The following is a 13,723-nucleotide window of genomic DNA, read 5'->3' as shown; positions in this document are numbered from 1 at the left end:
TGTTTTTCTGCAATTCCTACAAATGGGAGCAATTTGGGAATATGATTACAAATTCATGAAAACAAGTACTATTAAAGATTTCATTTAATTACCAGTTATAGTAGTTTCACATTAAAGGACTTTAGCATTTTGGCATATGAGCCAGAAAAAAAAAATTGTCTGCTTTTATGTTTAAGGAAATTTTATTGTATTTAGTAATGTATTTCATTGACATTGTTTTTCTACTCAGTCTTATTTTAATAAAAGTTAAAGTAGAAAAATAAAGATTGATTTTTTTCCTATAATATATTAAAATATGCAAAAAAATATGCATGGCTATAAATGCTTTAAACTTTTTTAAAACTTTAAAAATAATTCTTCCATAATACCAATAAAACTTCAATAATTTTTGAGCTTCTGTTTATGTTTCTTGATATCATATACTTTCATTTTTTTAATGCCAAGTATTTGAAAGATTAAAGTTGCTTCCTTTGATTCTGATCCTCTTAGAAAATGTTACTATTGGGCGCCTGGGTGGCTCAGTTGGTTGAGCGACTGCCTTCGGCTCAGGTCACGATCCTGGAGTCCCAGGATCGAGTCCCGCATCGGGCTCCCTGCTCAGCAGGGAGTCTGCTTCTCCCTCTGACCTTCACCCCCAATGCTGTCTCTCTCTCATTCTCTCTCTCACATAAATAAATAAAATCTTTAAAAAAAAAAAAGAAAATGTTATTATTTCACCATAATTGTTACTTAATCGTTCTTAAAGGTCTGCTGTCAGCATGATGCTTTGTGACATAATTCAGAGTAGTCAGGCAGTATAGTATTACACATTGCTCTTCTCTACATGATTTGAAACAACCAAACTTAAATGGTTTTAGAGCGCCTGGGTGGCTCAGTCAGTTGTGTCTGACTTCAGCTCATGTGATCTCAGGGTCCTGGTATCTAGCCCCACGTCGGGCTCCCTGCTCATCAGGGAGTCAACTTGTTCCTCTCTCTCGCTCTGCTCCTCCCCCTGCGCATCTCCCTCAAATAAATAAATAAAATCTTTTTAAAAAGTGACTTTTATGTGAATGTGGTATTTCTATTAGAGATAGGATAGTCAGTGTTTTTATAACACTTATTCGCAGCTCTATTTTTTTGTTAGGAGTGTTATATTCCGTAGTAGCCTGTCAGCCATCAGTGGCTGGTATAAAGCTACTTTTCAAATGAAATAGACAAATTACTTCAGAGGTTTTGAAAATTACAGTAACCTAGTATCGAAATTGCACTGTACCTTCATGTGACTTAGCTTAACCTTCTTGCTTTAGCTCAGCAGATATCTCAATAACATTAAGGAACAGAGGAGATGATGCCTATAGAGCAAATGTGTACGGCAACTCTATAGTCGTGCAGCAACACATCAGCATGGATGGAAGTCGATCTTATAAACTAAAAAGTGAAACAGGTTTGTTATGAATGTCTTTTCATTTCACATAAAATGCTAGTAAATAGTCAAACAGCAGAGTGATTGCTCAGGTATTCGTTGAAAGGGCATTTCTTACCTCTCTCTTGAAACCTCTTTCTTGTCATGTGTAGGATCGGCTGCATGTATGTACATACACGTGATTATGTATGGCCACACATACACAGTTGTTTTAACCCAGGACATCGTACGGCAGGACCATGATTACGAGAGTCTGGGTCCACTTGAAACAGGCTGTGCTGCCTTGTTCTCACCAGCGGGCCTGCTCCCACACCTGTAGTTTTTATCCCATGTAGAAAGGGGGGTTAGCCAAAGGTGGAAAAGGACATGAAGGAAGAGGAGGCGAAGACATATATGAGAAGGAAGAGCAAGCGTTCTGCTGCAGGGATAAGAAGAGCACTGTCCCTGCGTCCGTGCTACTCCTTCCTTCTGTGTGCCTGGCGCATGATGACCGCAGCCTGCAGCTCCTCACATGTGTGCCTATTCCTAGGGACACAACAAAATAGTTAATATCTGTGTTTGTAAATGAGCAAATTTACAAAATTTTATTTTTGTAAATAAAATTGCTTATTTTTTCTCCGTATTTCTGCCCTAGAAACAGTCTGGTCATTTTATGTGTTTCTCTTAACCAGGCACTGTGGTTTCTACTAGAAAAGAAGAGCTGATTGCCATTCTTGACCATTTTAACATACAGGTAATTGCTAACGTTTCGTCTCAGATTAATGCAACTGGTCACTTTCTCGTGATTTCATTTGTAGTGTTGAAAGAATTAAAATAGGCTCGTGTGAGTAAATTGACCACAGGACAAATGTGTACAACGCTTGTTAGCAAAGTTGCTTAAAATTTACTAATCCAGCAGGAATTTTTAATGCATAATATAACACCTGTAAAATCAAGAACATCTAGTTTATACTGGTATGGGATAAAATAAATGTTAATAAAGGCTATAAAGTTTCTTTGCTTTCTGCTATCCTGGTCAGAATAGCATCATAGTTTTCCAAAATTCAGATGCTAATTTTTTGTAGAAAGAAATTTATTCTAGAAAAATAAAGCATTTCTTTATGTATTTTGGGTTATTGATCATACCTATAGGAGATAAGGCTCTAGTCCTTTCTGCTAAGATACCTTGAATAATTAGAAATAGAGCATATAGTCTTATTAGTACTGGAATTGTCTTTGGAGGTCATCTAATTCACCTGTATTTTGTAGATGAGAATAGAACTAGAAAAAGTAAATTTATCCCTACAATTGTCTAGGCATGGTTGCTGGTAGAGCCTGGATGGGGAACCAGGCTTCCCGGTTTCATTCTAATATACCACCCTGCCTTACTTATTCCAGGATGAAGAACACCAAGACTAGTCACCAAGGAGAAAGAACAATTACGAGTCTAGGTCTTTTTTCCAGTTTGGTTTAGAACAAAGTTGTCCAGAAAAATCTTCTGTGATGGTAGAAATATTCTGTATTATGCTGTTCAATGTGTCAGCCACTAGCATATTGCTCTTGAGCGCCTGAGATGAATGACTAAGAAATCAAGTGTTTGATTTTATTTAATTAAGTGTAAAAAGCTGCATGTGGGTAGTAGCTTATATATCAGGCAACGGGAGTTCAGAAAAATAATTATTAAAATCCGGGAAAAAGCAGTTACATCAAATAAATTTGAGACTAGAATTTTTAAGCAGAATCAAGAAAACCAAAAGTGTATGGAATCAGGTGTTTGGGAGCATCTTGAAGGGCAACCAGTAGGGTTCTCACTGTCCATATTTACCATGTGTTGACTCTACCAGGTGTCCCTTCAGCAACTGCTTACGTGGATTGTGGGGGAGAAATCACTTCTGCCTGAGATTTTGATTCCTTCTGTGAACAGCTCTCTCAGAAAGCTTTTATTATGGAAGAGTTGAATAAAGCCTGTTTCTCTAAGCTCCCACTTCCTTGGGGAATGTAAAAACCTGTTTATTTCTTTTGAAATATTTGAAGGTTGTTATCATAACTCTTTTTAGTCCTCTTCTGGTATGATGCAGTAAAGTAAAGGTTCAGGTTCATTGATCAAAATATGGGAGGTCTAGAGCTACACTTACCTGTACAGTAACCACTGGCCACATGTGGGTATTAAGCTCTTGAAATGTGGGTAGTCCAAATTGACATAGTAAGTGTGAGATACACACTAGATTTTGAAGCCTTAATGCAAAGGGATAATTGAATTTTTATAGGTTATATGTTAAAATGATAATATTTTAGATTAGAAATATGTTACTAAGATTAATTTTATTTTTTTAAGATTTTTATTTATTTATTTATTTATTTATTAGAGAAAAAGAGCGAGAAAGAGCACGAGCAGGAGGGAGAGGCAGAGGGACAGGGAGAAGCAGACTCCCCTCTGAGCAGGGAGCCACATGGTACTCCATCCCAGGACCCTGGGATCAGGACCTGAGCCGAAGGTAGATGCTTAACCGACTGAGCCACCCAGGTGCTCCTCAACTCCAGAATTTTTTATCACCTCAAACTGCAAGATTCTTACATAATCCCTAGAATAGGAACTAGGAACCCCGTTTCAGAAACAAGCAGAAAGATGTAGACAAAATAATATAAATTTGGATGAAGGTACTAATTCAAAGTTGGTGAAAATGTCTGTCATTAAAGCTAGTGCATTAGGTCTTATTTTTAAGAAGTCAGATGGAATGTGAAATTAAGATGCAGGGCAAATATAAAAATATGTGGCAGTCAGTCTGGTGTACCTCTATAATGATAATAATAAAGTAACATGTAGAAGTTTCTTTATAACTCCATAAATGTTTTTGTATTCTGAGAAGAAAAAAACCCAAAATTTTACTTAAAAAGGAAGGTTTTAACCATTGTTATGCTAACAAAGTATAATCAGTATTTTACAGATGGTAAAATGAAGGAGTTTAAAATTTTTTTCATTTAGGGGCACCTGGGTGGCTCAGCGGTTAAGCATAATCTGCCTTCGGTTCGGGTCATAATCTCAGGGTCCTGGGATCAAGCCCTGCATGGGCTCCCTGCTCAGCGGGGAGTCTGCCTCTCCCTCTCCCTTTGGCTCCCCCCCCACCATGCTCTCTCTCCCTCAAATAAATAAAATCTTTTTAAAAAAAAATAAAATTGTTTTTTCATTTATACTGGTCCTGCATATTCTGTAACTTGCAAACGGGATTATTTTCTAATACACAAATTACTTTCATACTAATACCGAAGATATAAATGAGTAATGATCTTGAATTTTTCTGAAACAAGTTATATATATATTTTAAATTTGTTCCCCTGTGCTTTGGTCAGTTACAGTACTGTTACCATAATTGTACTTTAACTTGTTAGTTATAGGTAGTTTAATTTAAGCAATGGCTTATTTAAAATGACTCCTCGAAAGGTAGAAACGACTCCAGCATTTCTCTTTATTTTATAATCATGAAGAAATAACAACAAATGGAAAAGCTGAAGAACTGCTATAAGAAAAATAAACACTGCTTGGCATCATAATTCTGATTAGAAATAACCAAGTTGGACTTTTTGTATTCAGTTGGAGAAACTAACTTGCCCAGGGCTACATAGGGAGGTGAGACACAAAAACTCAAGGCAGCTGAGGGCTTTACTCACTGTTGTCAGATTGTTAACCAGTAGCATAGGAGTGAAATTCTATAAAACAGGTAAAAGAAATGTGCTTGTGCCCTCATATAGTGGCAGAATAATTTTGACTGTGGTATTTATTTTAGTATCATGAAATGATGAAACATTTTCTCTCCATTAAAAATGTCTAATATTTTTTCTTGGTATATTTACCTTAATACTCTAAACTTAACCTTCTTGATGACACCATAGGTGAATTGTATTCTGTATTTCAGTTCATTTATTTTTAAGGCATTAAAATGAAATATTCAGAAGTAACCTCTCTTGTTTGTTTCAGGTGGATAATCCAGTTTCTGTTCTAACACAAGAGATGAGCAAGCAGTTCTTGCAGTCTAAAAATGAGGGAGACAAATATAAAGTAAGGAGCACCAAAGGAAATACGAATTTATCAAAAAAGAATGCATTTATAGATAAAGCATATATACCAAACATAACTCTTGCTCACGTAATAAATATTGTTAGGTTTTTTAAAGCCACCTGTGTTTAATATTGTAGGACTAGTTTAGGAGAGTTCTAAATATGATGGACTATAATTTTCTTGGTAAATTCTTGCTTTCACTTTTTGGCTTTTAATTCTGAGAGAATGGATTATTCTAAAATTAATCTTTAAGGAAATTTAAGGGAATGATTGGCCATACATAATAACCTTTAAACTGTAAATTATTTAAAATTTAAAAAGCTAACAAAATATTTGACTGCTACTTATGCTGTAACTTTTGAATGGGTTTCAGTATTTCCTTTTCTAAAATTTCAAGATGCACCAAGATCAAGGATACAGATGTTTTCTCTTTATTCATATTGTTTAAAGAATGAATGAATGTATCAGTGAAAATGAGTTTTCAAGATGGTATTGTTCTTACACCAAAAGTGTTTTCTTACGTGGGCTTTTAAGAGCTATTGCAAATGAATGTGTAGATGTGAACAGAGTAGATTAAGTAAATTTGGGGTGTGAAAACTTGAGTATTTAGTTTGTTTGTTTTTGGGGTTTTTTTTTATTAACATATAACGTATTATTTGTTTCAGAGGTACAGGTCTGTGGTTCATCAGTCTTACACAATTCACAGTGCTCACCATAGCACATACCCTCCCCGTTGTCCATCACCCAGCCACCCCATCCCTCCCACCCCCGTCCCCTCCAGCAGCCCTCAGTTTGTTTCCTGAGATGAAGAGTCTCTTATGGTTTGTCTCCCTCTCTGGTTTCATCTTGTTTCATTTGTCCCTCCCTTCGCCTATGATCCTCTGCCTTGTTTCTCAAATTCCACATATCAGTGAGATCATATAATTGTCTTTCTCTGATTGACTTATTTCGCTTTGCATAAAATCCTCTAGTTCCATCCACATCGTTGCAAATGGCAAGATTTCTTTTTTTGATGGCTGCTTAATAGTCCATTGTGTGTGTGTATATATATATATATATCACATCTTTTTTTTTTTTTAAAGATTATTTATTTATTTATTTATTTATTTCACAGAGAGACAGAGTGAGAGCAGGAACACAAGCAGGGGGAGTGGGAGAGGGAGAAGCAGGCTTCCTGAAGAGTATGGAGCCCGATGTGGGGCTTGAGCCGAAGGCAGACGCTTAATGACTGTGCCACCCAGGTGCCCCTATACCACATCTTCTTTATCCATTCATCTGTTGATGGACATCTAGGCTCTTTCCATAATTTGGCTATTGTGGACATTGCTGCTATAAACATTGGGGTGTACATGCCCCTTCGGATCACTACATTAGTATCTTTGGTATAAATACCCAGTAGTGCAATAGCTGGGTCGTAGGGTAGCTCTATTTTCAACTTTTTGAGGAACCTCCATACTGTTTTCCAGAGTGGCTGCACCAGCTTACATTCCCACCAACAGTGTAGAGGGTTCCCCTTTCACTTGAGTGTGTTTTTAATATCTTTTTACATAATTAGTCAAAAGTTTTTGGAGATCTAATTCTTTTCACAGTTCCGTGGAAATTTACAAACTCCTAATTGTGTTTTTCTTATTGATACAGTTCTTTATGAAAGCAACCCAACTTGAACAGATGAAAGAAGATTATTCATATATTATGGAAACAAAAGAAAGAACAAAGGAGCAGATAAATCAAGGAGAAGAGGTTTGTAAACACGTAATGCAAATATTTTTGAGTTCAGTCAAATTCCTTTAGTACATATAAATGGTACTGTAAAATTATATACCTATATGTAGATATGTATCTATAAAAAACTAATAACAGTTTTGTAACACTCTATGAAATATAGGGAAGTGTGGTTTTTATATTCAGTATTTATTAGCCTTTTTTGTTTTGGAATATGGGTATGTACACGTTTCCTCTGTTAGGCTATAGACTAGAGGACAGAGCAGTATTTTACATACTTATGCCTTGATATATGACTAATTGGTTCTATAGTAAGGTATCACTCATTCCCACTGTAAGTAGCTTAAAAACTATAATGTTTCTTTTGATGGGAAAATAAGCACAAGCCTGAAGATGATAATAAACATAATATGCATTTGTAATTATATATGGTAGATAACTGTTTCATCGCACTGGGAAGATGTTAACATTCATTAAACTCTGATAGCTTGGTAGCAACTGTCACATCCATACTCACCAGCTTGGTAGCTGTGCATATTTGTGTGAATTTAAAATTACTTAAGCCAATGCGACTTACTTAAATTTGGTTTTACATCTGCTATATTTTCTTCTTGTACTTTCTTCTTCAGATTCCGGAAGATCCAACCTTCTGTATGATAATCAGAGACCTCAAAATCATAAGGCTTACATTTTAGCTTTTCATCCTGTACATTAAGTCCCACCAATTTTTGTGTGATTCTGTATCTCGTTCTTTAGTTACTTAGTCAGTTTTATAGAATTAGTGGAGCTTCCAGCTAGTTTCTTCGCTTGTTCTTTTGACACAGAATTGTACTAATGATTGACCCAGGTCAACTTCATTAGATGCTACACTGACCCTTTTACTTCAGGTTTTGGGGACTGCATATTTAAAGTTAGGTCTGTGGGTATATGAAAACTCAAACAGCAAGGGTGGGTATATTTTTATTCCCCACATTATCCCTTCAAACTCAGGGTACTGGTAGTGTACAAGGAGGCACTGTAAACCACAGAATTAATACAGCACAGTTTCTTGGTGTATCAGTGTTACTGGGAAAAGGAAATATTTGCATGTTCAAAAAAACATAATAGCATATGTTACGTTTATTATTTTAAAAATAATAAATCAGGATTTTGAAGAAATGTGTTTGCGTCAGACAGCTGGGGGTTGAACACCCACTTTCTCCATGATATACTTTGTTATCAACTATTAAAGATACTTGGATTATGAAGTTAAAGAAGCACTTCCCTGTATCATGTAGCAGAATTCCTTATGTATAATATGCACATAATAAGAGCTTTTTCTAATTAATTAAATGTCCTGTATTCTCAAAATAAGTTCTGGATTTGAATATTTAAATCTGTAGGAAATAGTATGTGAAGGTTAGATAGAAACTGAAAGCTGTCCAGTCAACAAATACCAGGTCCAGCGTGTGCCTCCTAGCATTGTGCTTTGTCCATGGCCATATGACGGCAAATACATGTCTGGGTTCTGGGGTTAGAGAACTAACTGTTCAGCAGGAAACAGATGGTAAATAACTGAGTATGGTGGGCCCGCCTAAATGATTTGTGACTAGATTTGTGCAAAAGCACTTAAGAGGTATCAGCACTGGGGGAAAGAGACCTGGGAGGAGTGTAGTTGTTAAGGATAATGTCTAGGTTGAGAACTGAATGATGAACAATGCCAAACAAGGGATGGGGAGAGTAAGGAAGGGTGTCATTCCTAGGGATAAGAATGGCAGCATCTTGGGTAAGAGAGCATATGGTGCTGTTAGAAAGCTGAAGGAATTCCAGGTTGGCCAGAGTGAAGAGCACAAGAGTGAGAAAAAAGAGGCCAGACTGTAGAGGACCTTGTAAACCTAAGAGCAGTAGAACACATGGAAGTGGCTGATGTGACTAAATGAGTATTTGTAATCGATCACTCTGCTGTGGAAGAGGGTGAATTGCGGTAAGGAAAGAATGCAGAGAGATAAAGAGTTATCATTGTCCACTGACACGATGATGACGTAAGTTAGAGTAGTAGCAGTAGTAGTGGAAGGACGAATTTTGAAATGATTTGAGCAGATGTTAAGTGGGACAGGGAGGAGTGAAGTTGAGACAGAAGGTGACCAAATGACCTCCGGATCAGTGACCTGAGCAGCAGACTAAGTTTCTTAAGATAGGAATTTTGGGAAGAGGAGCCAGTTTTTCTTTTCTTTCTTTTTTTTCTTTTAAGAAAAATGATGAATTTCATTTTGAACACATTGGTTTTGAGATGCTTATAGAACATCCAATTGGATATAAGAGTGAGGAATGCAGAAGTCTGGCTTCAGTAAAAATTTGAGATTCATTAGTATATTGTCGGCGTGTAAGCCGCAGGAATGACTTAGATTGCTGAGGAGGAAAGGAAAGTGGGTCCAGGCCTGAGCCAAGAAGAATGCTCATGGAAGCCATAAAAGCCAAGGGAAGAGAATTTGAGAAAGCAGTAGTCACAACTCGGTGATGTTCTGAGTGGCAAGCACCACAAGGTTTGAAAATTCTCCCTGTATTTAGTGACATAATCTGCATAGAGGCCTGTGGCAAGACAAGTTTCAGTAGCGGTGAAAACAGAAGCCAGTTTGTGGGGCTGAAAATGCGAGGAAATGGAAGAGAGATTACCTTCAAAAAACTTGGAGGGAGAGAGGAGGAGGAGGTGCCCAAGCATGGAGAGTGGCAGTTGTGCTTGTAAATGGGGAAGACAAGTGGGTAAAGATTAAACCTGATAATGGAAGGGAGTCAATGAAGAGGGCCAAGTGGAAACAAAGGTGAGAAGATGGGGACAAAAAATGAACTAATTCAGACCTCCTGAGAAGGCAGAAGCTGGTGGTCGGACCCAAAATATATAGGTAGGAGACGGGAGCTGGACTTCAGAGTCACGAAGCCACCTCCTCCTGCTTTAGATTTGTAAATGAGGTTGTTGGAAGTTGGAGAGTTTCCTTTGATGGCCACTAAATTCCCTGAGGTGGGAGGCAGGGAGAATGAGGGAGGGATTAGGGTGGTGGGGGTGTATGAGGCTTGCAGAGAGTGATAATGGATTGAAATAATCCTGGAGAATTGGGAAAGTGACTGGTAGGGACGCATTAGATCCACAGTATGAGGCCCTAGTTGAAGATGGTAAACATGAATGAAGGGGAGAGGCCATCTACCCAGGTGTACAGAATCTAAAGTCTAGGAGCCCCTTCAGCTGTTCTAATGTCATTATATTTGATACTTGTTTGATGATTTTTATTATTATTTTAATTTTTTGAGAGAGAGTGCACACGCGTGTGTGTGCAAGCGCGTGGGGGAGGAACGGGGAGAGAGAGAATCTCAAGGAGGCTCCATACCCAGCACAGAGCCCGCAGGGGTGAGGGGGGGAAGGGGATGCCTCAGTCTCATCACCCTGAGATCATGACCTGAGCCAAAATCAAGACTCGGAGGCTTAACTGACTGGGCCAACCAGGTGCCCCTGATGATTTTATTTATTATTAAGGAAAACTTAGATTTAAAAAATTATAACTTGGGGCACCTGGCTTAGTCGGTTAGGTGTCCAACTCTTAATTTCATCTGGGTCTTGGTCTCAGGGTTCTGAGTTTGGGCCCTGCATTGGGCTCCACACTGGATGTGGAGTCTACTTAAAAAATATAAATAAATAAATAAATAAACTTATTTATTTTAGAAATAAATTTCTTCCGTATCTTCCATTATCTTTGGGATGAGTACTGGGTATAGTTTGCCCAGAAGAACATACCAGTCTGTCTATCTGATATGGAGTTGAGAGAAATGGGAAACTGAGTTTTGTGATTTGTCTATACTTGTGAGGTCTTAAACCCTTTATTCCTTTGATCTTCATTTGAAGAGTATTTGGCCTTTTTTATAACGCAGAAATTAAGAAAATAACCGCACCTAGTACAAATATACCAAAGAACTAAAGGTATTTTTATTTTCACCTTAAGTCACTTCCCTGCATATCTATTTTAATACCTGTCAAGGAAGTACATTCAAAAGAAATACATTTGTAAAAACTCTTGTCTTTTCAGTGTTAGTAAGAAACGTATCCTTTTTTCTTTTTTTTAAGCGACTTATTGAGCTAAAACGCCAGTGTTTGGAGAAAGAAGAACGTTTTCAAAGTATTGCTGGTTTAAGTACAATGAAGACTAATTTAGAATACTTGAAACATGAAATGGCTTGGGCAGTGGTAATTTTTACTTTATTACTTATTCACTTATGCTTTTAATATGTAGAAAATATTGGTTTCAGTTACTCTTATACATGATTTACACTAATTTCTTTTTAGGTCAATGAAATTGAAAAACAATTGAATGCTATCAGAGATAATATCAAAATTGGGGAAGATCGTGCTGCTAGACTTGACAGGAAGATGGAAGAACAGCAGGTAATTATTTGTTTAATACAGATTTAGTAGGTTAAAACATAGGAGATTACTGATATTAGACTATTTTAAAAGACCTACAAAAGTAGCAGTTTCAACCTATATATTTATCTATGTTTGAATTTATTACTCAAATGAAACTGACATAAACTTTTGTTCAAGTACTATTATGGCAACCCTTTTTTATTTTATTTATTTTTTTCTTTAAGATTTTATTTATTTATCTGGCAGTGTGGGGGTAGAGCACAAGCAGGGATAGGGGCAGAAGGAGAGGGAGCGAGGATCTCAAGCAGACTTTGCACTCACCACTGAGCCCGATGTAGGGCTCAATCTCATGACCCCAAGATTGTGACCTGAGTCAAATTCAAGAGTCAGCTGCCCAACCAACTGACCCACCCAGGCTCCCCGGCAACTCTTTTTTAAAAAGAGTATTGTGTTTGGACGTGATCAGCCAGTTGAGCCCAGTAATGTAGCACTCTAAACTCATGCATGTGGACAATGGTAGGTACTTCGTTATTAACTAGAGATGCTACAACATGAAGCTTTTACTGTTGTGTTCATTAGGAGTGTCAACATAAAAAGTCTTGAGGTGCTAGAATAATGGTCATTTAGAAAGCTAAGTATCATGAAGTATAACACTTCAGAACTGAGCAGAATGCCCAGAGATTGCTACCAGAATTTCCAGGGAACTGAAGTTTTAGGGCTCAGAACCATCAGAGGATTTCGTGTAGGTGGAACACATGTAGGACAAGTTGTTAGGTCTGCTAAAGTTAATTTCAACCTGAGATCTAAGAGCCACGTGGAAACTATGCTATTTATGTAAGATTCAAGAGTCTTCCACTTGGGTCTAGAGGTAGAAGTTGGTTGAATCGTAAGTAAAAGCAGTAATTTTCTTTTTTTTTTTTAAAGATTCTTATTTATTTATTCATGAGAGACAGAGAGAGAGAGAGAGAAGCAGAGGGAGAAGCAGGCTCCCAAGGAGCAGGGAGCCCGATGTGGGACTCGATCCCAGGACCCTGGGATCATGACCTGAGCCGAAGGCAGACGCTTAACCATCTGAGCCACCCAGGCGCTCAAAAGCAGTAATTTTCTGTTAGGGCTGTCCACATGGACCTTTTTACCATATAGCCAATCCACTCTTTATGCTCGCGTTTTTGTTCTTTGTTTAATAGCTTTATTGAAATATAATTCATATACCATATAATTCACCAGTTTAAAATTTGCACTTGAGTGGTCTTTCAGTATTTCACAAGGGTATGTAGCCCGCAATGCAGAATTCCTTGCATTTTGTCATGCCAGAAGTAGAACTCCTAGCCCCTTCATTTTTGTAGAAGCCCCACCTACTCAGTGTGGATGGCTTATCTCTTAGTATTTTGTTCTACCAAGCTTAGTTTATAGTATAGGATGTAATCTTCCCCACCTTGCTTTTTCAAGGTAAGCAGATATGTTTTCTTCCCTTTAAGTGTTGTTATTAGTAATCCATCAAAAGTAAGAAATAAATATGTAAAAATAACAGAAACAGGCTGAATTTCTTCCTCCCTCTTCAGGTAGCAAATGGAAGTTCAACCCCACCCACCTTTTCTCACCTCAGATTTTCATCTCTGTGAGAATATGCTGGAATTTTTTTTTTTTCCCCCACCAAATTCTCCTCATCCTCATTTCCTAGCTTATCATAGTGGAAGACCTTAAGTTATTTTTCTCCTTAGATAATCTCCAATCTAAAAATGGAATCCAGGGGTGCCTGGCCAGCTCAGTTCATAGAGCATATGACTCGTGATCTTGGGGTTGTAAGTTTGAGCCCCGCACTGGGTGTAGAGATTACTTCAAAATAAAATTTTTTTTTTTTTTAAAGTGAAAAGTAAAAAAAATAATAAAAATGGAATCCAGTCTGAGTAATATAATGTTCACCTTTTTTCAAGTGGGAAAAGGAAGATCTTGAGGCAGGGTGATACTTTAGTTCTGCAGGCCTTTGCCCCCACTTAAGCATTTGGGCACTCTCTGTAGTAAATGTTAAATTTCTGGAGGGTAAGAGCTATCTTATTTTATATTTGTATCCTTCCATGTCTTACATAAAACCTTTCATGCTGTATTATGCGTGGTGATTGATTATAGGATGACTGTTAAGTGGAAGGGATGTGAAGAAATTGTGTCAGCTCCACTA

The 13,723-nt window shown here is 37.4% G+C and overlaps 1 protein-coding gene across 1 annotated transcript in view; it reads left to right on the top strand.

The window, feature by feature from the left end:
• Positions 1-13,723, top strand: part of SMC6 (structural maintenance of chromosomes 6) — a 74,642-nt gene that overhangs the window by 15,213 nt on the left and 45,706 nt on the right. Inside the window, exons 5-10 of the mRNA XM_028099380.2 lie at positions 1,287-1,423; positions 2,074-2,135; positions 5,355-5,435; positions 7,074-7,175; positions 11,248-11,367; positions 11,467-11,565. Coding sequence (XP_027955181.1) covers positions 1,287-1,423; positions 2,074-2,135; positions 5,355-5,435; positions 7,074-7,175; positions 11,248-11,367; positions 11,467-11,565 — 601 coding nt within the window. The remainder of the gene's footprint in view (positions 1-1,286; positions 1,424-2,073; positions 2,136-5,354; positions 5,436-7,073; positions 7,176-11,247; positions 11,368-11,466; positions 11,566-13,723) is intronic.

The sequence above is a fragment of the Eumetopias jubatus genome, unplaced genomic scaffold, assembly GCF_037043125.1.
Source record: "Eumetopias jubatus isolate StellerSeaLion01/CBP00866 unplaced genomic scaffold, mEumJub1_p1.0 scaffold_9, whole genome shotgun sequence".
In the NCBI taxonomy this organism is placed as follows: domain Eukaryota; kingdom Metazoa; phylum Chordata; class Mammalia; order Carnivora; family Otariidae; genus Eumetopias; species Eumetopias jubatus.
Note: the sequence above shows the minus strand (reverse complement) of the source record. Positions and strands in the feature narration are given on the sequence as shown.